At 47.4% G+C, this 23,960-nt stretch overlaps 1 protein-coding gene across 1 annotated transcript in view; it reads right to left on the reverse strand.

Moving 5' to 3' along the window:
• LOC148136482 (LIM homeobox transcription factor 1-alpha-like) overlaps positions 1 to 23,960 on the reverse strand; it is a 393,292-nt gene that overhangs the window by 166,315 nt on the left and 203,017 nt on the right. The window contains exon 3 of the mRNA XM_087983350.1: positions 779 to 1,011. Coding sequence (XP_087839476.1) covers positions 779 to 1,011 — 233 coding nt within the window. The remainder of the gene's footprint in view (positions 1 to 778; positions 1,012 to 23,960) is intronic.

Consider the following 23,960-nt stretch of genomic DNA (forward strand, 5'->3'; position numbering starts at 1 on the left):
CACCCTCCCATCCTGGCACTTTCCCCTGCCACTGCAGGAACTGTAAAACCTGTGCCCACACCTCCTCCCTCACCTCCATCCAAGGCCCTAAAGGAGCCTTCCACACCCATCAAAGTTTTACCTGCACATCCACTAATATCATCTATTGTATCCGTTGCTCCCGATGCGGTCTCCTCTACATTGGGGAGACTGGGCGCCTCCTAGCAGAGCGCTTTAGGGAACATCTCCGAGACACCTGCACCAATCAACCAAACCGCCCCGTGGCCCAACATTTCAACTCCCCCTCCCACTCTGCCGAGGACATGCCTCCTCCACCGCCGCTCCCTCACCGCCAGACGCCTGGAGGAAGAACGCCCCATCTTCCGCCTCGGAACACTTCAACCCCAGGGCATCAATGTGGACTTCAACAGCTTCCTCATTTCCCCTTCCCCCACCTCACCCTAGTTCCAAACTTCCAGCTCCGCACTGTCCCCCTGACTTGTCCGGACTTGTCCAACCTGCCTAGCTCCTTTTCCACCTATCCACTCCACCCTCTCCTTCCTAACCTATCACCTTCATCCCTTCCCCCACTCACCCATTGTACTCTATGCTACTCTCTCCCCACCCCACCCTCCTCTAGCTTATCTCTCCACGCTTCAGGCTCACTGCCTTTATTCCTGATGAAGGGCTTTTGCCCGAAACGTCGATTTTGCTGCTCGTCGGATGCTGCCTGAACTGCTGTGCTCTTCCAGCACCACTGATCCTTTCAGAAAGCAAGCAGAGTAAACATTCTGGGTACCTGACTCTGTCGGGGCCGGGCTGATAGCACTCAGCATCTCCCTCTCCTTCTCGTAATCGCTGCGGCACAGGAGCTGACCCTCCTTCAGCACAAACTCGTCACCCGGCTGTAGGGGTCGCTCACACTCACAGCAGCTGAAGCAGTCGATGTGGTACACGCTCCCCAACACCCGCATGATTAACTGCGATGGGCTGATGCTCTCACTACAACCACTGCACTTCGTCAGAAAAAGCCTGTAAGACAGAACCAAGGGAACATGGTCAGAGATGACAGGTGGGGGGTGGGGGGTGGGGCGGTGTGTCGGAGAGAAGCTGAGGAGGGGCAGAGAGGGGGCAGAAGGGGAGGAGGGTGGAGGGAGAGAGGGGGGTGGTGGAGAGAGGGGAGGAGGAGGAGGAGGGGGGGAGGAGGAGGGGAGGAGAAGGTGGAAGGGAAGAGAGGACTGGAGGGCATAGAGGGGCTTGGGGGAGAGGGGGAGAGAGGGGGTGGAGGAGGAGGGGAGATAGGCTGGAGGGGGTAGGGTTAGGGGGGAGAGGAGCTGGAGGGGGAGAGACGGGGAAGGGGAGTGTGAAGGTGAATGGGGAGAGAGGGGAGAGAGGGGAGGGGGAGAAGGGAGGGGGATAGAGGGGCTGAAAGGAATGAGAAGGGTTGATGGGAAAAGAGCAGGAGGGGAATGGAGGGGGGTGAGGGTGTGGATGGAGAGGAAGAGAGAAGGATGGGGGGAGTAGAGGGGGAGAGATGGGAGGAGGGCAGAGGGAGAGATGGGAGGAGGGCAGGGGGAGAAATGGGAGGAGGGCAGGGGAGAGATGGGAGGGAGGCAGGGGGAGAGATGGGAGGGGGGGCAGGGGGAGGGATGGGAGGGGGGTAGGGGGAGATATGGGGAAGGGGTGGGGGGAGAGAGGGGGCAGAGAATGAATGGGGGAGAGGTGCTGTATTGGGGGAGAGGGGAGAAGTGGAGAGGGGCTGAATTGGGGGAGAGGGGTTGGATGGGAAGAGAGGGGGAGGGGAAATGTAGGGGATGAGGGGGTGGACAGGAAGAGAGAGGGATGGGGGAGTGGAGGGAGAGGGATGGGGGAGTGGAGGGGGAGAGATGGGAGAGGGGCTCGAGGGGGAGGGAGGGAGGAGGTGGACAGGAAGAGAAGGTATAGAGGGGGAGAGAAGAGGAGTGAGGGGCTGGAGTGAGAGTGGGGAGGTTAGAGAGAGGGGGTGGAGGGAGAGGGAGGGAGAAGGTGTGGGGGTGGGGAGAGAGGGGTTGATGGGGGACTCTTGGGTAGAGTGGGGTTGGAGGGGAGAGAGAGGCTGGAGGGGTAGGGGTAGGGTGTGAGAGGGAATGGTGGAGGAGAGAGGGACTGGGGGGAAGAGAGGGACTGGAGGTGGAGACAGTGGATGGAGGGGGACAGAAGGGGTGTGGCAGAGATGGAGACACTAGAAGGAACTGTAGCTGAAGGACCAACACACAGCTGTCATCATCACCATTGCAATTGCTAACAATGAACAAGATACTAAAACAGTCGAAGTACAGCTCAGACAAGCTAAACAGTGACGTTCACTCCACTCATTAGAAATTCCATTCTCACTCATTTAAAATTGTCAGTCACTGAGTTTTCTACCAACAGACAGACACTAGGAGCAGGAGTAGGCCACTCCATCCTTCCAGCCTATACTGGCCATTTTGTTATGTCATGACAATTTGTGACCCAGTCTCCACATTCTCACTCTCCCAACTCCTTCCCACCACCATCATGCACCAAACCAAACCTCTTTACCTCCATTATTAGTCAGAGACATGGAAACATAGAAAATAGGAGTCCACACCGACCCGCCGAAGCGCAACCCACCCATACCCCTACATTTACCCCTTACCTAACACTACGGGCAATTTAGCATGGCCAATTCACCTGACCTGCACATCTTTGGACTGTGGGAGGAAACCGGAGCACCCGGAAGAAACCCACGCAGACACGGGGAGAATGTGCAAACTCCACACAGTCAATCCAGCCATTCAAGCCTATTTCCCTCTTTCAATATGATCATGGCTGATCATGTCCCTCGTTCCCATCCAACTCAGTCCCTCGTTCCTGCTTTCTCCCCCAGGCCCTATGATACCTTGAGCCTGAAGAACAGTGCCTACCTCACCTCAAAAACATCCTCACCCACTTTCTGTGGCAGAGAATCCCACAGACTCCCCACTCTCTGTGTGATGACATTGGTGCAAACTCAATGGGCTGAATGGCCTCACGGATGATTCTAAGCTGTGTGCCCACACTGGAGTAGATAGAACTGAAAGGGCTGATAGGTGACTAGGGATGTTGTCGATTTTTGAATAACGTCCATTGTGTGTGGATCGTGGTGGTATTCCTGGTTTCTTTTACCTGTCAAAGCAATGATGCAGATTCCTCCTGGTCCAGTGGATGGGATATGCTCAGTGTGAGCACAAACAAAACCCCAGCTATTACTCAGCCTGAAGGGGAGTTGTGGAAAAATTGCATCGTTGGGTGGGGTCTGGAGTATAGTGGGCTCTTGGTGCTCCTTCACAATGTGTACTGACCAAGAACCATACTTTGTAGCAAACTTTGAGAACAATTTGCAAATCTCAGGTTCACTCGAAGGTGGATTGCTTCTGTCCAACCAGTCCATGCCAACCATAATCCCAAACTAAACTAGTCCCACCTGCCTGCACTTGGCCCATATCCCTGCAAACATTTTCTATTCATGTACTTATCTAAATGTCTTTTAAACATTGTAACTGTACCTGCAGCCACCACTTCCTCAGGAAGTTCATTCCATACACGAACTATACTCTGTGTAAAAGAAATTGCTCCTCATATCCTTTTAAAATCTCTCTCCTCTCACCTGAAAAGTATGCCTTCTATTATTGAAACACCCCAACTCTAGGGAAAAGACATCTGTCATTCAGTTTATCTAAACCCCTCATGATTTTATAAACCTTTATAAGGTCACCTCTCAACTACCTATACTCCAGTGTGGGTGGCACGGTGGCACAGTGGTTAGCACTGCTGCCTCACAGCGCCAGAGACCCGGGTTCATTTCCTGCCTCAGGCGACTGACTGTGTGGAGTTTGCACGTTCTCCCCGTGTCTGCGTGGATTTCCTCCGGGAGCTCCGGTTTCCTCCCACAGTCCAAAGATGTGCAGGTCAGGTGAATTGGCCATGGTAAATTGCCCATAGTGTTAGGTAAGGGGTAAATGTAGGGGTATGGGTGGGTTGCGCTTCGGCGGGTCGGTGTGGACTTGTTGGGCCGAAGGGCCTGTTTCCACACTGTAATGTAATCTAATAACGTGAGTGCTATTTAAGTCTTTTAAATTCTGTTGCATCCCAGTTAAACTCAGACATTTTATGGACATTCTGACAATATGCTGTGGACCTTCCTTTGCATTTGTTGATCTGGCACATACAATATTCATTTACTTTTCTCAAGTGTGTTAAATGTAGATTTATTAACAAACAATATTTTCAACCCCCAATATTGTCACAAACATAGATTTTGAGTGTGGTCTTATGCATTTAGCATGATTTAAGGCTGTTGCCCGTGTGCTTCAGCTGGAGATGAACTTGCTTGCTGAGTGTTAGAGCATGGTGGGCAGCATCTACTGCTATTCAGGATGGCATGGTCCCACTAATCTGGATTAGTGGTGCTGGAAGAGCACAGCAGTTCAGGCAGCATCTGAGGAGTCGTAAAATCGACGTTTCAGGCAAAAGCCTTTCATCAGGAATACAGGCATAGAGCCTGGTCCCACTAATCACTTCCTCATCATTGATAAACTCCGTGGGTTGGTTTATTTTAAACAATAAAACACATGATGAGTTATGCAGCGTACAAATGCAGGATAGGTACACCTTGTACACCCAGAGCAGAATAGCATGCAGGCAGAGCTGTAACATTGTATGGTGGATGGTCATAAAGGCAACAGCAAGGGAAGCTAAGCGGTCATGGGCTTACGTCAGTGAAACAAAGACCCCAAAAGCTGCTGAACTGAGATGATAAAATAGTGAAGAGAAGGGAGTTGGCGACTTGTCAACCCAGACTGGATTATACATGACCCCATCCCCAAATTTACCAGCTTGATTCATTATGCTCCCGAAGAGATCCTTCATCATTCTGAGCATCTGGACATCACTGGCCAGGCTGATCCTCTTCATTCTTAAGGCCAAGGATGAGTTAACATTAACCATAATAATGAGGGAATGGACTCACATATGGGCCAAGAACAGTTAAAGAAGATTCCCTTCTTTAAAGGGTTAGGAATGAACCAACTGGGTTTTTAATGACTACCTAGCAGCTTGGTGACAAGTCTTATTAACCCTGGCTTTTTATTTCCAGGACTTTCTTAAGAAACTGCCTTGGGAGGATCACGTTTTCCTGATGGATGGGATGTATCCGAGGATTCTTTGGGAAGCCTGCAGAGCCTTGATCTTTATGTCAGCATTATCTACAGGAATAGAGCCAGAAGACTGGAGGGCCATTGAGCTGGATGCCCACTGAGGTAGGAACTTCCCTGCAGCCGCAGAATTGGAAATATCCACTCAGTTCCCCAGTGGGAACCTTTGCGTGAACCTACATTGTCCTGATTCAGAGACAAGAGAGCTACAGGAGGAGGCTACAGACATCGGGAGGGGGAATAGTGGCTGGAGGAGGTTACAGAGATAGGGAGGGCAGTAGGGGCTGTAGGAGGTTACAGAGATAGGGAGGGGTATGGGGCTGGAGGAGGTTACAGAGATAGGGAGGGCTGTAGGATTTTATACAGATAGGGAGGGGCTGTGGGAGCTGGAGCGGGTGAGAGAGATAGTGAGGAGTTAGTGACTAGAGGAGGTTACCGAGATAGGGAGGGGAGCAGGGGCCTGAGGAGGTTTCAGAGATAGGGAGGGATGTAGCGGCTCGAGGAGATTGCAGAGATAGGGAGGGGAGCAGGGTCTAGAGGAGGTTACAGAGATAGGGAGGAGAGCAGGGGCTGTAGCAGACACGGACACACATACTGCATCTTACTGTCCAGAACATGCAAGACCCAGTGATGTCAGCAGGAGGCGAATGGAGGTGAAAAGACTTTCTCAGGTTTGGCCAATTGACAGCAGACAGCTCAGATCATTGGTGCCTATCACCCATGGGACCTTGGTATGATCCTCCAAGTGCTGTGGGAACCAGAGCCAGCCAACAGCAGTGTCCTCTCTGATAGCCACCCGTACAGCATCGAGGTGGGAATCACTCAATCCCAACTCCACACAGACACTCAGCTCACCTGGAACACTGTACCAGGTAGACACTCCCAGTTGGACACTTTCAGGAGAACATTCCTAGGAGAATATTCTCAGGAGGATGTTTCCAGGATCACACTCCTAATAGGATACTCCCAGGAGGACATTTCAAGTAGGATAATCCCAGGGGACATTTTCAGTAGGACATTCCCTGTTGGACAGTCCTAGGGAAACATTCCCATTAGGTCACTCTGAATAGGACATTCCAGGGGGGACAATCCCAGTCGGATACTGCCTGGGTGATTTTACCAGTAGGACATTGCCAGTAGGACATTCCCAGGATTGCACTCCCAGTAGGACCTTTCTGGGGGACATTCGTGGTAGGACATTCCTAGTAGGACATTCCCAGGGACGCTCCTGTCAGGACTTTCCTAATAGGACATTCCCAGGAGGACATTCCTGAGTGGACATTACTAGAGGGATCCTCCTGGCGGAACATTCCCAGCAAGACATTTCCAGGAGGATATTTCTGAGTGGATGTTACTGGACGGACCCTCCTGATCCTCCAGCTGGACATTTCCTGAATCACATTCCCAGGGGGACACCCCTGGGGGGACATTCCCAGTAGGACATTCTCAGTGGAACCCTCTGAGGGGGCATTCCCAGCTGGACATTTCCAGGATAACATTCCCAGGGGACAATCCTGGGCAATATTCCCAGTAGGACATTCTCAGGGGGACATTCCCAGGGGACACTCCTGGGGGAAGATTCCCAGTAGGACATTCCTGGGGGGATATTCCTGGAGGGGACATTCCTGGGGGGGACCTTCCTGGGGAGGTACATTCCCAGCAGGACATTCTCAGTGGGAACATTCCCTGTGGGACATTCCCATGGAGACATTCCTGGGAGGACATCCCAGTAATACTTTCTCAGTGGGACATTCCTAGGGGGATATTCCCAGGGAAGCACTCATGGGGTGAAATTCTCAGGAGGACATTCCTAGTGGGACATTCTCAGTAGGACATTCCCAGGGGAAATTCCCAGTAGAACACTCACAACAGGATATTCCCAGTCGGATATTCCCAGTTGGATATTCTCAGTAGGACTTTGCCAGGCGAATAACAGTCGCACTTTTGGGATGTCCCGAAAATCTCCCCGAAGAGTCAAAGGTTCCAATGACTCATGGGGCACCCTGACTTGTGACTGAGGGTTAATTCAAACCCATCGAGGGGGACTTTGTTGGGAAAGTGTAAGTGAGCTGTCGAGGTGTCAGAGGGAGTGTATAAACTACATAAACCCTACTCAACATGAGGCAGAGTCTGCAGCTTACACACTGGGTTTCTAAGCCACCTCTGACAACCTTCAAGCTACAGAAGAAGCAAGTCATTTTCAACCTCCAGTGACTGTCTTACCAGCGTCTCCTGACAGACAGCAGTGTCGAGGGGCCCTGAAGGCAGGCAGACAGTGCCACTGACTCTGTGCTTCCTTCATTTCTCTTGAACTCTGACTTCAGAATATTCTTGAATCCAACACAATGTGGAGGGAGTTTAGATTAGAGTGGTGCTGGAAAAGCACAGCAGGTCAGGCAGCATCCAAGGAGCAGGAAAATCAACGTTTCGGGCAAAAGCCCTTCATCAGGAATGAGGCAGGGAGGGAGGGAGGCTACAGACTGGAGGGCAGAGAGGAGTTTGCAATTTGCAGAGTTAGCTCGGGGCAGGTTCCTATAGAGTGTAATAACGAGTCGAGGGAATAACGTTATGAATGGAATTGGTTAGCACTGAAGGAGCAGACAGGGAAAGACTGAGAGATGCAGGGTCACAGGTTAACTGTCATTAAGGAGCTGGGTGAAAGGATCAAGTCAGAGCAATACAGAGGAATTGTAGAATCATACAATCCTTATAGTGTGGAAGCAGGCCGTTCAGCCCATCAATTCCACCTGCCCCTCCAATGGACATCCCACCCAGAGCCCCCCTCCCACCCTATTCCTGTATTCCCATAGCCAACGCCCCCTAGTCTGGACATTACTGGAAACGATGAGTAATTTAGCATGGCCATACCAGCTAACCTGCACATCTCTGGATTAGTCTGAGATATGTTTAAATATCCTGTGGGCAGCAGAGATGAGGTGAAGATCACGAACGGGGATTAGAGTTGAGCCAGATTTAAAGGTATAGCCAACTGCCCTGGGTGACCATTCAGTCCATTGCCAGATTCGATCTGATCCCTTCCTGCCTAAATTACAAACAGCAACTTGAAATGAGGGAGCATTTTTAAAGAAAACGATCATCCCAAGTTATTTCACAAAGGTATTCCCAGCTTAAGTGTGACATTGAGCTGCACACAGAGATATTGGGATAGATGGGGAAAAGCCTAGCCATAATGGAGGGATATAAAGAGCCTCAGAAAGGAGGATGGAGATGTGGAGAAGGGGAGAGGTTTGTAGGGAGTGTATTCCAGAGCTCGGGACTCAATCTGTTGAAGAGTGGCCCCCAATGATGGGGCAATTAAAATCAGATGTCACGGAATTGTTACAGCACACCATTCGGCCCATTGTCTGCGCCCTGGTCCTTGCTGAGCAGCTGACTCAGACCCATTCCCCTGCTTTCTCCCTGTTACCTGCTTTCTTTCTCTTTAGATAATACCTCAATGGAACCTGCTTTTCACCGGCTGCTATGCGAGAAAGTGCTGTTTTTGCTTCTTTTGATAATCCCTTCTGACTTGTGCCCTCTTCCTCCTGATTCCTTCATGAGTGTGAACAGTTTCCTCCTACCCAATCTAGCCAGATCCCCTTGTCATTTTGAAAACTCCTATTGAAACTCCTTCCTAGCCATCTCTCTGAGGACACCAGCCCCGACTTCTCCAATCCATCTTCATGAGTGAAGTTGCTCATTCCTTGAGTCACTCTCATTGGGATGTTGAAGACAGCAAAATTGGAGCAGTGGACATTGTGGAGCTGGCGCAGGGGGTAGTAGAGATATGGAGGGGCGGAGGAGCTGGAGGGAGTAGATCTTTAAGATCACTGGATCGATGTAGTTTAGGGAGTACGGGGGTGATAGGGGAATGGGCTTTGGCACTAGTTCAGTCTGTGTACAAGCAGCTGTTACTGCTGTAATTATCCCTTCCCGCACAGTTTCAACCCTGGCTTCATGGCTGTCCGTTTGCACACACAGGTAGGGTCGAGAGAAAAGGCTCCTGAATTATCGAGTGGAATGCAGGCCATTCAGCCCATCAACTCTACATCACCCGTTCAAAGAGCACCCTACCCAGACCTTACTCCTGTAACCATGCATTTCCCATGGCTAACCCACCTCGCCTGCACATCCTTGAATATTACAGGCAATTTAGCGTGGCTAATCCACCTAACCTGCATATCTTTGGACTGTGGGAGGAAACCGAAGCACCCAGAGGAAACCCACGCAGACATGGGGAGAATGTGCAAACTCCCCACAGACAGCCTGAGGGGGAGTGAGATCACTCCTCTCTCACCTCGTCCTCAAACCCATTCTTAAGAAAGGGGAAAATGAAAAAAATGGGTTAATTTGGAAACTGAAAATAATTCTCAGCAGTGGTGATTAATCAGAATGTTTGTTATTCTTACCAGCTTGTTAGAGACAGAGTAATTAAGTGAGGATTAAGTCGGGATCTGTTTAAATATCGAGCAGGCTGAACTGTCAAGATGAGGGTCTTAAACCTGGATTGGAATCAAAGTCACCACATTACATTAACTCTTAATTCTTTCAAGGGCATCATTGGCAAGAACATATCTTACCCCAACTCTAATTGCCCTTGAATGGAATATCTTACAGAAGCAGCCCCATTGGGTGTGGAGTCACATCCTTATAGTGTGGAAGCAGGCCATTCAGCCTATCAAGTCCATTCTGACCCTCCAATGAACATCCCTCCCAGAGCCACACCTTCCCTAAAGGACATTAGTGAATCACATTGTTTCATGCAATTATTACTGAGACTAGCTTGATATCCCACATTTTTATTAATTAATTGAATTCAATTTGCTGCAGCTCCCATGGTGAGATTTGAACCCATAAATTTCCATCCAAAGCCAAAGTGATAACTTTGACCAGTGAGGTCAGGTACAGAGACCATTTTGAATTCCCTTTGTTGTCAAAATGATGGTCAAATGTAAAGTCTGCTTCAATAAGGTACCAAATCTTTCTGACTTTATTCTTGTGGTTAGTGTGTTCCCTGGAATGGGATAGCTTTCTGTGGTAAGGTTTAGTTACATGATAATTCACATTCTCACTCTGACTTTTCTCATCACCAGCCTGACCCTCGTATTCTCGATCCAATCACCTCTCTCAGTTGGCCTCCCTCTCCTACCACAAGGGATGAACTCGGATTTCACCAGTTTCCTTTTTTCCCCTCCCCCCAGCCTGTCTCAGTCAAATCCATCAAATTCAGCACCGCCTTCCTAACCTGCAATCTTCTTCCCGACCTCTCCGCCCCCACCCCAGTCTGACCTATCACCCTCACCTTGACCTCTTTCCACCTATCACATTTCCGACGCCCCTCCCCCAAGTCCCTCCTCCCTATCTTTTATCTTAGCCTGCTGGACCAACTTCCCTCATTCCTGAAGAAGGGCTAATGCCCGAAACGTCGATTCTCCTGTTCCCTAGATGCTGCCTGACCTGCTGCGCTTTTCCAGCAACACATTTCCATCTCCCTCTCCTATCCTCACATCAACAAAGAAAGGATGGAATCCACACTCATAACAATTCTGTCACTTTGTAGTAGGTGAAATTAAAATTATCCACTGCTCCAGTTTCTGAAGAAACCCCCTTTTCTGATATTTCCTGAATCAGTTTAAAACTCAGTAACGACATTTGTGTTGCCATGGGAACACAGTGGAGCAAATTACTGGGTCTTGTGCATTTTAAAGAATAGGAAAAGATTCATAAGTTTTTGATATTGGTTTGATCTGTTTTCTAATGACGTGTGGAGAGGAAACAGTGGAAGGAGGTCAGCAGGCGGCTCTGCCGACTTGTAAAGTGAGCCTTCAAAAACTTACAACTACACCTAACAGAAATAGGCCATTCATACCATCTGGATAAGGCCTATCTCATTCAAAGTATCTAGTTGCAGGATTAAATATTCTGAGTAACGGGGCTCAGGTCTCTGGCACGGAGCCTGTCCCCGTTACTCAGAAGGGAAGGGTGAAGAAGAGCAGAGCAGTAGTAATTGGGGACTCGATAGTTCGTGGCACAGATAGGCGGTTTTGTGGGAACGAGAGAGACTCACGTTTGGTATGTTGCCTCCCAGGTGCAAGGGTACGTGATGTCTCTGATCGTGTTTTCCGGGTCCTGGAGGGGGAGGGGGAGCAACCCGAAGTCGTGGTCCACATTGGCACCAACGACATAGGTAGGAGGAGTGCTGAGGATGTTAGACAGGCTTTCAGGGAGCTAGGTTGGAAGCTTGGAGTTAGAACAAACAGAGTTGTTGTCTCTGGTTTGTTACCCGTGCCACGTGATAGAGATTCGAGGAATAGGGAGAGAGAACAATTAAATGCGTGGCTTCAGGGATGGTGCAGGAGGGAGGGGTTCCAGTTTTTGGATAACTGGGGTTCTTTCTGGGGACGGTGGGACCTCTATAAACAGGATGGTCTACACCTGAACCTGAGGGGAACCAGTATCCTTGGGGGGAGGTTTGCTAGTGCTCTTGGGGGGGGTTTAAACTAACTCGGCAGGGGCATGGGAACCCAGATTGTAGCTTCAGGGTGCAGGGCCTGGAGTGTAGGGAGGTGAGGAACATGGCATCAATTTCCAAGGAGGGTGCCTGTAAACAGGGAAGTGGCTTGAAGTGTGTATACTTCAATGCAAGAAGTATACGAAATAAGGTAGGTGAACTTGCAGCGTTGGTTGGTACCTGGGACTTCGATGTTGTGGCTATTACGGAGACATGGCTAGAACAGGGACAGGATTGGCTGTTGCAGGTTCCGGGATTTAAATGTTTTAGTAGGGTCAGAGGTGGGGGTAAAAGAGGGGGAGGTGTGGCATTGCTTGTCAAAGATAGTATTACAGCGGTGGAAAGGACGATGGATGAGGACTTGCCATCTGAGGTAGTTTGGGCTGAGGTTAGGAATAGGAAAGGTGAGGTCACCCTGTTAGGAGTCTTTTACAGGCCTCCTAATAGTCCTAGAATCATTGAAGAAAGGATAGGGAAGGTGATTCAGGAGATGAGTGACAGTAATAGGGTGGTTGTTATGGGGGACTTTAACTTTCCTGATATTGATTGGGAAAGCTATAGCTCAAGTTCGTTAGATGGGTCAGTGTTTGTTCAATGTGTGCAGGAGAGTTTCCTGACACAATATGTAGACAGGCCAACAAGAGGTGAGGCCATACTGGATTTGGTTCTGGGTAATGAACCAGGCCAGGTGTTAGAATTAGATGTAGGTGAGCACTTTGGGGATAGTGACCATAATTCGGTGATTTTTACACTCGTGATGGAGAGGGATAAGTGTGTACTACAGGGCAAGAATTATAGCTGGGGTAAGGGAAATTATGATGCGGTGAGGCATGACTTAGGATGTGTGGCTTGGAAAAGTAGACTCCAAGGCAAGAGTGTAAATGATATGTGGAACTTGTTCAAGGGGCAACTCTTGAGTGTCCTTGATAATTATGTACCTGTCAGGCAGGAAGGAAAGGGTCGTGCGAGGGAGCCGTGGTTTAATAAGGAATTGGAATCCCTTGTTAAATGGAAGAGGGCGGCCTATCTCAAGATGAGACGTGAAGGTTCAATTGGGGCGATTGAGAGTTATAGGGTAGCCAGGAAGGACCTGAAGAGAGAGCTAAAAGCAGCAAGGAGGGGACATGAAAGGTCCTTAGTAGATAGGATTAGGGAAAACCCTAAGGCTTTCTATAGGTATGTTAGGAATAAAAGAATGACTAGGGTAGGAATAGGTCCAGTCAAGGATAGTAGGGGGAAGTTGCGTGTGGAGGCGGAGGAGATTGGGGAGACACTGAATGAATACTTTTCTTCAGTATTCACTCAGGAACAGGGCATTGTTGTCGAAGAGAATACTGAGGCACAAATAAGTAGAATGGATGGCTTTGAGGTATGTAGAGAAGAGGTGTTGGAAATTCTGGAAAGGGTGAAAATAGATAAGTCCCCTGGGCCTGATGGCATTTATCCTAGGATTCTCTGGGAAGCAAGGGAGGAGATTGCAGAGCCATTGGCCTTGATTTTTATGTCCTCTTTGTCTACAGGAGTAGTGCCAGAAGACTGGAGGATAGCAAATGTGGTTCCCTTGTTCAAAAAGGGGAGTAGGGATAGCCCTAGTAACTATAGGCCAGTGAGTCTCACTTCTGTTGTGGGCAAAGTCTTAGAGAGAATTGTAAGGGATAGGATTTATGCACATCTAGATAGGAATAATGTGATCAAGGATAGTCAGCATGGTTTTGTGAAGGGCAAGTCGTGCCTCACAAACCTTATTGAATTCTTTGAAAAGGTGACGAAGGAGGTTGATGAGGGGAAAGCGGTAGATGTGGTATATATGGATTTTAGTAAGGCGTTTGATAAGGTTCCCCATGGTAGGCTACTGCAGAAAATACGGAGATATGGCATTGAGGGTGAGTTGGAGGTTTGGATTAGGAATTGGCTGGATGGAAGAAGACAGAGGGTAGTAGTTGATGGCAAAGTTTCTTCATGGAGTGCCGTCACTAGCGGTGTTCCGCAAGGATCTGTTTTGGGACCATTGCTGTTTGTCATTTTTATAAATGACCTGGAAGAGGGGTTAGAAGGTTGGGTGAGCAAGTTTGCAGATGATACGAAAGTCGGAGGAGTTGTTGACAGTGAGGAAGCATGTGGCAGGTTACAGCAGGATATAGAGAAGCTGCAGAGCTGGGCAGAAAGGTGGCAGATGGAATTCAATGTAGCTAAGTGCGAGGTGATTCACTTTGGGAAGAATAACAAAAAGATGGGGTACTGGGCTAATGGTCGGATACTTGGTAGTGTGGATGAGCAGAGGGATCTTGGTGTCCATGTACACAGATCTCTGAAAGTTGCCACCCAGGTAAATAGTGCGGTGAGGAAGGCATATGGCGTACTGGCTTTTATTGGTAGAGGAATTGAGTTCCGGAGTCCTGAGGTCATGATGCAGTTGTATAAGACTCTGGTACGGCCGCATCTGGAATATTGTGTGCAGTTTTGGTCGCCATACTATAGGAAGGATGTGGAGGCATTGGAACGGGTGCAGAGGAGGTTTACCAGGATGTTGCCTGGTATGGAAGGAAAATCGTATGAGGAAAGACTGAGGCACTTGGGGCTGTTTTCACTAGAGAAAAGAAGGTTTAGGGGTGACTTGATTGAGGTGTACAAGATGATTAGGGGGTTAGATAGGGTCGACAGTATGAACCTTTTCCCGCGTATTGAGTCGGGTATTACAAGGGGGCATAGCTTTAAATTAAGGGGGGGTAGATATAGGACTGATGTTAGGGGTAGGTTCTTCACTCAGCGAGTCGTTAGTTCATGGAATGCCCTGCCAGTAACAGTGGTGGACTCTCCCTCTTTATGGGCATTTAAGAGGGCATTGGATAGGTATATGGAGGATAGTGGGTTAGTGTAGTTTAGGTGGGCTTGGATCGGCGCAACATCGAGGGCCCAAGGGCCTGTACTGCGCTGTATTCTTCTATGTTCTATGTTCTATGTTCTAAATGAGACAAATAGAAAGAGAGAGGCTGTTCTTGGGGTGTGTGTGTGGGCCTGCTAAGGGATACAGAGTGGGAAGAAGCTGCTGTGGATCATTCTTGTGGTTTGTAATCCTCTGAACACTGATGGAAATTCATTGTTTGCTTCTGTTTCACACTGTTTGTTGTGAATAGACATTGAACTATGGGGATGTAAAGGACAGTGTATCTAAATGTGGTAATAGTGCCCATTGTTTTTCCTTTAACAGTGTTTTGGAGTTGAATATTGAAAGGTGTAATCATTCCATTTAAGGAGCTGGTGGCACGGTGACTCAGTGGGGTGGCACGGTGGCTCAGTGGGGCGTCACAGTGGCTCAGTGGGGTGGCACAGTGACTCAGTGGGGTGGCACAGTGGCTCAGTGGGGTGGCACAGTGACTCAGTGGGGTGGCACAGTGACTCAGTGGGGCATCACAGTGGCTCAGTGGGGCATCACAGTGGCTCAGTGGGGCATCACAGTGGCTCAGTGGGGTGGCACAGTGGAGCATCACAGTGGCTCCAGTGGGTTAGCACTGTTTCCTGGAATTGACCCAGGTTCAATTCCAGCCTCGGGCAACTATCTGTGAGGGTTTCCTCCGGGTGGTCCAGTTTCCTCCCACAGTCCAAAGATGTGCGGGATTAGGTGAATTGGCCATGCTAAATTGCCCATAGTGTTCAGGGATGTGTAGGTTAGGGGCATTAGTCAGGGCTAAATATAGGGTAGGGGAATGGGTCTGGGTGGGTTACTCTTTGGTGGGTTGGTGTGGACTTGTTGGAACAATTGGGCTTGTTTCCACACTGTAGGGATTCTATAAAATTACTCTACAATGACTTTGATATTACGCAGGCCTCGATCCACTTTACAATGACTTTCTCATTACACAGGCCTCAAATCACTCTACAATGACTTTGACATTACATAGACCTCGACTTACTCTACAATGGCTTTGACATTACACAGGCCCCAATTTACTCAATGATGGCTTTGACATTACACAGGCCTCGATTTACTTCTCAATTACTTTGACATTATACAGGCCTCAAATCACTCTACGATGGCTTTGACATTATACAGGCCTTAAATCACTCTACAATGGCTTTGAAATTACACACGCCTCGATCTAGTCTACAATGGGTTTCTCATTATACAGACCTCGGTCCACTCTATAATGGGTGATTTTGGGGTAGATTTGAACTTGTTTGTCAGGGGAATTGGAGCCTGAGGGCTACCCTGATTTGGAAAGAGGTTTATCCGGTAAGAGGAAGAGAAAAAGCAGCAAAGGTGACAGGAAGACAAGAGAACCTGAGCGTTGAGTATACCTCAAATGTGGACTGATGTCCACATTAAGGATTCGCCAGCTTAGTGCAGACCACCATTCACATTCAGTTAGGTCAATGATCTAAATGCATAAATACAGGTAGTTCTCCTATCACACCGTAGTTGCATGCCGGTGAAAGCGTGCTTAATAGAAGATCGCTTAATAGAAATAACAGAGCCTATGGGAAAAGTGGAGTGAGGGGCAAACCAGCAACAAATATCACTCACGATCACTCAAACATCACCCAAACATCTAACTCAAAGTACAGCCCAGCCTGAATGAAGGTTGAAATAATATGTATTAACGAAACAAAAACATATTTAACAAAGTACATTTAAAAACTATAAGAAAGTTGCTCTCTGTACAGTACCTCTCACTGCTGTGTCAGCAGGTGACACCACGCATGAGCAGAACAAAACGCACAAATTGATTCCCACTGGAATCACTCCATTGTGAACAGAGGTAAGTGTTGTGAAAACTGCCGTTCCCTCTTTCTTCAGCGGCTTCACAGCCAAATCACACTGCAGGAACACGTGTTAGCCAAGAACTACCTATGGAGGGAAGTGTTTGTAATATAACTGCCTTTATAAAAATATAGTTGCATGGCGACCAAGACTGGGAACTGAATATTGAACTTTATTCAATGATTAGGAAGGATAGATAAAATGGAAAAGGAGGCCGTGTTGTGCCAATAATGAGGGATGGGAGAAGCAGATATTAAAGAAAGCTGTGGATGCTGGAAATCAGAAATTACTAAAACCTCAGCAGATCTGGCAGCAACTGTGGAACTGAATCATGAACCCTGCTTTCTCTCCACAGGTGCTGCCAGACGTAGAGTCCTACAGCCCTTTGGCCCGTCCACTCTAACCCCATTTCCCTGCACATGGCCCATATCCTTCTAATCCTTTCCTATCCATGTATTTGTCCAAATGCCTTTTAAATGTTGTTACTGTACCCACCTCAACCACTTCCACTGGCAGCTCAATCCATACCCGTACCACCCTCTGTGTAAAATAAGTTGTCCCTCAGGTTCCCTTTTATTCTTTCCCCTTTAACCTTAAACTGATGCCCCCTAGTCCTCGATTCCCCAACCCTGGGAATAAGACTGAGTGCATTCACCCTATCCATGCCTCTCATGATCTTTTAAACTTTGATAAGATCCCTTGTCAGTCTCCCATGCTCAAAAGAAAAAAGTCCTAGCTTGTCCAACCTCTCTTTATAACTCAGTCCCTGTGCAAAGGCAGATGTGATATGGTGCAGCATGATCAAAATGAATGGCAGAATGAGCTCAGAGGGCTGAATGGCCTCATCCTATTCCTATATGTCTTGGTAAGTGATTGCTTTCCCTCTCACCCTCTGTTGGACATCCTTAATTGCCCTTGAGAAGGGTGAAGATAAATATAAGGATGAAAAACATCCTAGATTAAAGATTAGCTCAATTTTTCAAACATTTCTATCCTCAGTTTGAGACTTGTGAGCATTGACTCTGCCCGAGTTACTTTTAATCATGTGTCCATGGCAACAGACCATACCTCCAGCCAGCTGAGGCAGAAAGAGGTAAAGGCCCAGAGATTTATGGACTGCACCACACGCAAACAAATGCCAGTGAGCAACAAGTAGTGAACTGGTCCAAGTCAATACCCTGTGGGTTGTGTTTTACTAGATACACATCATTGGATATCAGGTTAAATTTGTTGTGAAGCTCTCTCACTTCTCTGTAATTCAAATGTGAAAGCTCCCGATACACATCGAGGTCTGCGCCAAGCCCTGTCTGTCTTTGGCCCACGTCTGGATTGTTCTGTCACTGGAACCTCAGGTTTAAAATCTCTCAGCATCCTCCAGCAGCTCAGCGCATCCTTTCTCCACCCGCTAACCATTCTTTGCTCCTAACTGTGGTCAACAACAATTAGAGCTTATTCCTGGGTCATTGGGGGTGGGGGGTTGGTCGGACGCAAGGGGTGGAGTTTATATTTTTAGCTGTTTAACCTGGCAACCGGGTACAAACCCTAGTTCAGATCAAAGATGGCGGCAGAGTGAGACTCGTCAGCTGGAGCTCATCCATTCGATCTGTTACTCTTCTTTTTTTTTCTCTTTTGTGTTTTCTTGTTCCTTCTTTCTTCTCAGCAATGTCCTGACCTCCCAGCCTCGGTGCGGTCTTGGATTCCCGGCCTCAGCCGAGACCTGGAATGGTGATCTCTTGTCTTGACATGGTGGCCTCTTGGCCTGGTGTGGCAACATGGACGCTTGGCTTCAAGATCCTCAATGTGAAGTCTGGTACAGTCTGCAGTCAAGGCCTAGCAGGACTAGAGGACAGGTGCTGGAGTAGACTTGGTTGAAAAGACTATTATCTGAACTTTTTATTTCTTTATTTTTCTGATATTTTTCCCTAAGAATTTGTTCTTAAGAATCTGCACCTTTGTCATAAGTGGCAATCTATAAACTTTTGATTGCATTCGTGAGTTCATGTGACAGCGGAGCTAATTTTAATTCTAAATTATAGTCAACCTTACCGAAATGAAGGTGTATTTCAAATTTCAAATCAAGATTATCGGCACAATCACAAATGTCACGTTTTCTGTGAGCCAGTATGGATTGTTCCTGCTACTTATTATAGAGAAACAGCTCCTCATTGTAATTAGGCGTGGGAGAGCCTTGACACAGTGTTATTAATTTACGGGTGACACTGTAGCTCAGTGGTTAGCACTGCTGCCTCACAGTACCAGGGGCTCGGGCAATGCTCTGTGTGGAGTTTGCACATTCTCCCCGTGTCTGTGTGGGTTTCCTCCGGGTGCTCCGGTTTCCTCCCACAGTCCAAAGATGTGCAGGTTAGGTGAATTGGCCATGCTAAATTGCCCCACAGTGTTCAGGGATGTGTAGGTTAGGGGCATTAGACAGGGGATATGTAGGGTTGTTGGGTAGGGGAATGGGCCTTGGTGGGATACACTTTGGAGTGTTGGTGTGGCCTAGTTGGGCCAAATGGACAGGGATTCAATGGTATAGTAATCAAACTGGAAACGGAAAGGGAAGCATTTCCAATCAGTCATCTCATTTTTACTGTTCATCCATAGGATGTGGCTGTCTCTCTTGCCTGTCCTTACTTGCTCTTGAGAAGGTGTTGCTGAGCTGTTGTCTTGAATCACTTTGTCCATGTGTTGTAGATACATCCACAATGTTCACGAGGAAGAGAATTCCAGGATTTTAACCCAACGACACTAATGGAATAGCAATAAATTCCTAGGTTCCGGTAAATAGCTGGATTTTTGGGACTTCTTGCAATCATTCATGAAATGTGAGCATCACTGGCTCTGCCAACACTTACTGCTCCCTAATTGCCCAGAAGGCATTGAAGAGGCAACCCCATTCAGCTGGCTCTGGATTCAGATGCATGTAAGTCATTACCTGCCCTAAAGTAAACCAGATTGTTTTCACCCAATACTTGAAACAGTTCTATTAGTCGGCTTAGTTTCTGAGTTTTCTTGATGAATTTGACCATCTACCATGGCGGGATTTGAACCCTGGTCTCTGGAACATTATCTGGTCTCGGGATTAACAGTCCAGTAGTTAGGCCATCTCATTACATGCAGTTAAATAAAGTTTATAGAACTAAACAAAAGCACCGGGAATTTGATTGTTCTAGATTAGTCCATTTTTATACACTTAAATGTTTCCATAAGAAATAAGAAGAGGAGTTGGCTGTTCAGCCCCTCAAACCTGGTCTGTCACTCAGTAGGATCATGGGCAGATCTGACATTCCTCATGTCCACTTTCATGCCCTTTCTCCATAACCCTTGATTTTCCGACTGATCAAGAATCTATCTTAGCCTTAAATATACCCAAGAATGTGTATTACACTGAATGAAGGTGGATAAATCTCCTGTTCCTGAGCAGGTGTGTCCAAGACCACTGGGGAAGAAATTGCAGGGGCTCTGGCTGATATTTTTGCCTCATTGTTAGCAACGGGTGAGGTCCCGGAAGAATGTTGTGCTTTTATTCAAGGAGGACGACAAAGAAAAGCCTGGGAACTGTAGACCAGTAAGGTCAGCAGCTGTGGGAGGTAGGCTACTTGAGAAGATTCTGAGAGATAAGATATACATACATTTGGAAAGACAGGGTTTGATTAGGAGCAATCAGCATGGCTTTGTGGGGTGGGAGATCATGTGTCACAAATTTGTCAGAGTTCTTTGATGAAGTGACCAGGAAGTTTGACGAGGGCAGGGCAGTGGACAATGTCTATATGGATTTTAGTAAGGCATTTTATAATGTTCCACATGGTAAGCTGCTCTGGAAGGTTAGATCACATGGAATCCAGGGGGAACTGGCAAATTGGATACACAATTGGCTTGATCATAGAAAGCAGAGGGTAGTGGAAGGATGCTTGTTGGACTGGAAGCCTGTGACTAGTGGAGTGCCTCAGGGGGCAGTGCTGGGTCCATTACCGTTTGTTATCTATATCAATGATTTGGATGAGAATGTACAAGGTAGTCAGTTTGCAAAGTCACTAAAATAGGCTACAAAGACGAGAGTGGTCCTAAAGAAAGAGTGCTAAACTGGGGGAAGGCCACCAATACCAAAATTCGGCAGGAGATGGGGAATGTGCATTGGGAGCAGCTGTTTGAAGGGGAATCTACATTCGATATGTGGGAGGCTTTTAAAGAGATGTTGACGAGAGTTCAGGAGAGATATAGAAATGTACAGTACAGAACAGGGCCTTCGGCCCACAATGTTGTGCCGAGGATTATTCCTAAACTAAAATAAAATAACCTAACCTATGTATTCCTCAACTCACTACTATCCATGTGCATGTCCAGCAGTCGCTTAAATGTCCCCAATGACTCTGCTTCCACCACCACAGCTGGCAACACATTCCATACATTCACAACTCTCTGCATAAAGAACCTACCGCTGACGTCCCCTCTATACCTTCCTCCTAATATCTTAAAACAATGACCCCTCGTACCAGTCAATCCTGCCCTGGGGAAAGGTCTTTGGCTATTGACTCTATCTATTCCTGTCATTATTTTGTACACCTCGATCAGGTCACCTCTCTTCCTCCTTCTCTCCAGAGAGAAAAGCCCAAGCTTAGTCAACCCCTTTTCCTAACACAAGCCCTCCAGTCCAGGCAGCATCCTGGTAAACCTTCTTTGCACCCTCTCCAAAGCCTCTGTATCTTTCCTATATTAGGGCGACCAGAACTGGACACAATATTCCAAGTGTGGACTTGTAGAGCTGTAGCAAAACCTCGCAGCTCTTAAACTTGATCCCCCTGTTAATGAAAGACAAAACACCATATGCTTTCTTAACAACCCTATCCACTTGGGTGGCAACTTTGAAGGATCTATGTACTTGAACACCAAGATTCCTCTGTTCCTCCACACTGCCAGGAATCCTGTCTTTAATCCTATATTCAGCATTAAAGTCCGACCTTCCAAAATGCATCACTTCGCATTTATCCAGGTTGAATTCCATCTGCCATTTCTCAGCCTAGCTCTACATCCTGTTTATGTCACACTGCAGCCTGCAATAGCCCTCGATACTATCAACGGCACGTCCAACCTTTGTGTGATCTGCAAATTTACTAACCCACCCCTCAAACTCCTTATCCAAGTCATTGATAAAAACTACAAAGAGCAGAGGCCCAAGAACAGAACCCTGCGGAACCCCACTCAACACTGACCTCCAGGCAGAATACTTTCCATCTACACCACTTTCTGCCTTCTGTCAGTCAGCCAATTCTGAATCCAGGTAGCCAAATCTCCCTGTATCCCATACTTCCTGACTTTATGAATGAGCCTACCATGGGGAATCTTATCAAATGCTTTGCTGAAGTCCATATACACCACATCCACTGCTTGACTGTCGTTGACTTGTCTTGACACCTCCTCAAATAACTCAATAAGATTTGTGAGGCATGACCTGCCCCTCACAAAGCCATGCTGACTGCCTTTAATCACGCTATGCTTTGCCAAATAGTCATAAATCCTATCTCTCAGAATTCTTTCCAAAACTTTGTGATCGCAGACATCAGACTGACTGGTCTGTAATTGTCGGGGATTTCCCTATTACCCTTCTTGAAAAGAGGAACAACATTCGCCTCCTTCCAATCCTCCGGTATGACTCCCGTGGAGAGTGAGGAGGCAAATATCCTCGCCAATGGCTCCTTTCTTGCTTCCCGGAGCAGCCTAGGATAAATCTGGTCTGGCCCTGGGGACTTATCAATCTTAATATTTTCCAAAATTTCCAGCACATCAACTTCATCAATCTTGACCTGGTCAAGCCTGTATCCCAGCTCCTCAAAGTTCTCATTCACAATAAGGTCCCTTTCCTTGGTGAAAACCAAAGCAAAAACCTCAGTTTGGGCTTCCCCAATCTGCTCGGACCCCACGCACAAGTTCCCTCCGCTATCCCAGACTGGCCCTACCTTCTCCCTGATCATTTTCTTATTCCTCACGTATGAGTAAAATGCTTTTGGGCTCTATCTAATCCTTCTTGCCAAGCCTTTTTCATGTCCCCTCCTGGCTCTCCTCAGATCCTGAGATCCTTTCTAGCAAGCCTGTAATCATCTAAAGCTGTGCTAGATCCTTGCTTCCTCCACCTTATGTAAGCTGCCTTCTTCCTTTTGACGAGAAGCTCCTCTGTTCTCATTATCCAAGGCTCCTTAATTTTACTCCTTCTTACTTGTCTCAGAGGAACAGATTTGTGCATTATTTGCAACAACTGCACCTTAAACAGTTCCTCCATGTCTGTTGTGCCCTTTCTGTGGAACAATTGCTCCCAATCTGTACTTTCCAACTCCTGTCTGATAGCGTCATAATTTTCTTTTCCCCAATTAAATATTTTCCCTTGGTAAATACTCCTTTCCCTCTCCAAGGTTATGGTAAATGTGAGACAGTTGTGGTCACTATTACCAAAGTGTTCTCCCACCACGAAGTCTGACTTCTGTCCTTTGCTGAGCACCAAATCCAAAACGGCATCTCCCCTCATTGGCCTGTCTACATACTGAGTAAGGAAACCCTCCTGAACACACCTGACAAAAACAATGCCATCCAAAATAGCTCTACATGTTCCTGTGAAAATGAGGGATAGAAATGGTAAGATTAGGGAACCATGGATGACAGGTGAAATTGTGTGACTTGTTAAGAGGAAAAAGGTTGCGTACATAAAGTCTAAATGACTGAAGACGGATAAAACTTTGGAAGAATATCGGGAATATACGACCAATCTGAAACAAGGAATTAAGAGGGCTAAAAGGGGTCATGAGATATCTTAGCAAACAGGAAAAACCCAAAGTCTTTTATTCATATACAAGGAGCAAGAGTGTAATGAGAGAAAGGATTGACCCATTCAAGGACAAAGGAGGAAAGATATGTGTGGAGTCAGAGAAAATGGGTGAGATTCTTAATGAGTACTCTGCATCAGTATTCACCGAGGAGAGGGACATGACAGATTTTGAGGCTAGGGATAGATCTTTGATGACTGTAGGTCAAGGCAGCATAGGTAGGGAGGAAGTGTTGTGTATTCTAAAAGGCATTACGGTGGACAAGTCCCAGAGATGGGATCTATCCAGGTTACTGAGGGAAGTGAGAGAGGAAATAGCTGGGGCTTTAACAGATATCTTTGCAGCATCCTCAACATGGGGGAGGCCACAGAGGACTGGAGAATTGCTAATGTTGTTCCCTTGTTTAAGAAGGGTAGCAGGGATAATCCAGGTAATTACAGGGCTGTGAGCCTGATGTCAGTGGTAGGGAAGCTACTGGAGAAGACACTAAGGGATAGGATATATACCCATTTGGAGGAAAATGGGCTTATCAGTGCTAGGCAGCATGGTTTTGAGCAGGGAAGGTCATGGCTTACAAACATAACAGACTTCTTTGACGAGGTAATAAAGTTGATTGATAAGGTAAGGGCTGTAGATATCATACACATGGACTTCAGTAAGGTGTTTGTTAAGGTTTCCCTATGGTAGGGTGATGATGAAGGTGA

Source organism: Chiloscyllium plagiosum, unplaced genomic scaffold (genome assembly GCF_037043375.1).
Source record: "Chiloscyllium plagiosum isolate Xiang-an unplaced genomic scaffold, Cpla_swu_hap1 HiC_scaffold_45, whole genome shotgun sequence".
In the NCBI taxonomy this organism is placed as follows: Eukaryota; Metazoa; Chordata; class Chondrichthyes; order Orectolobiformes; family Hemiscylliidae; genus Chiloscyllium; species Chiloscyllium plagiosum.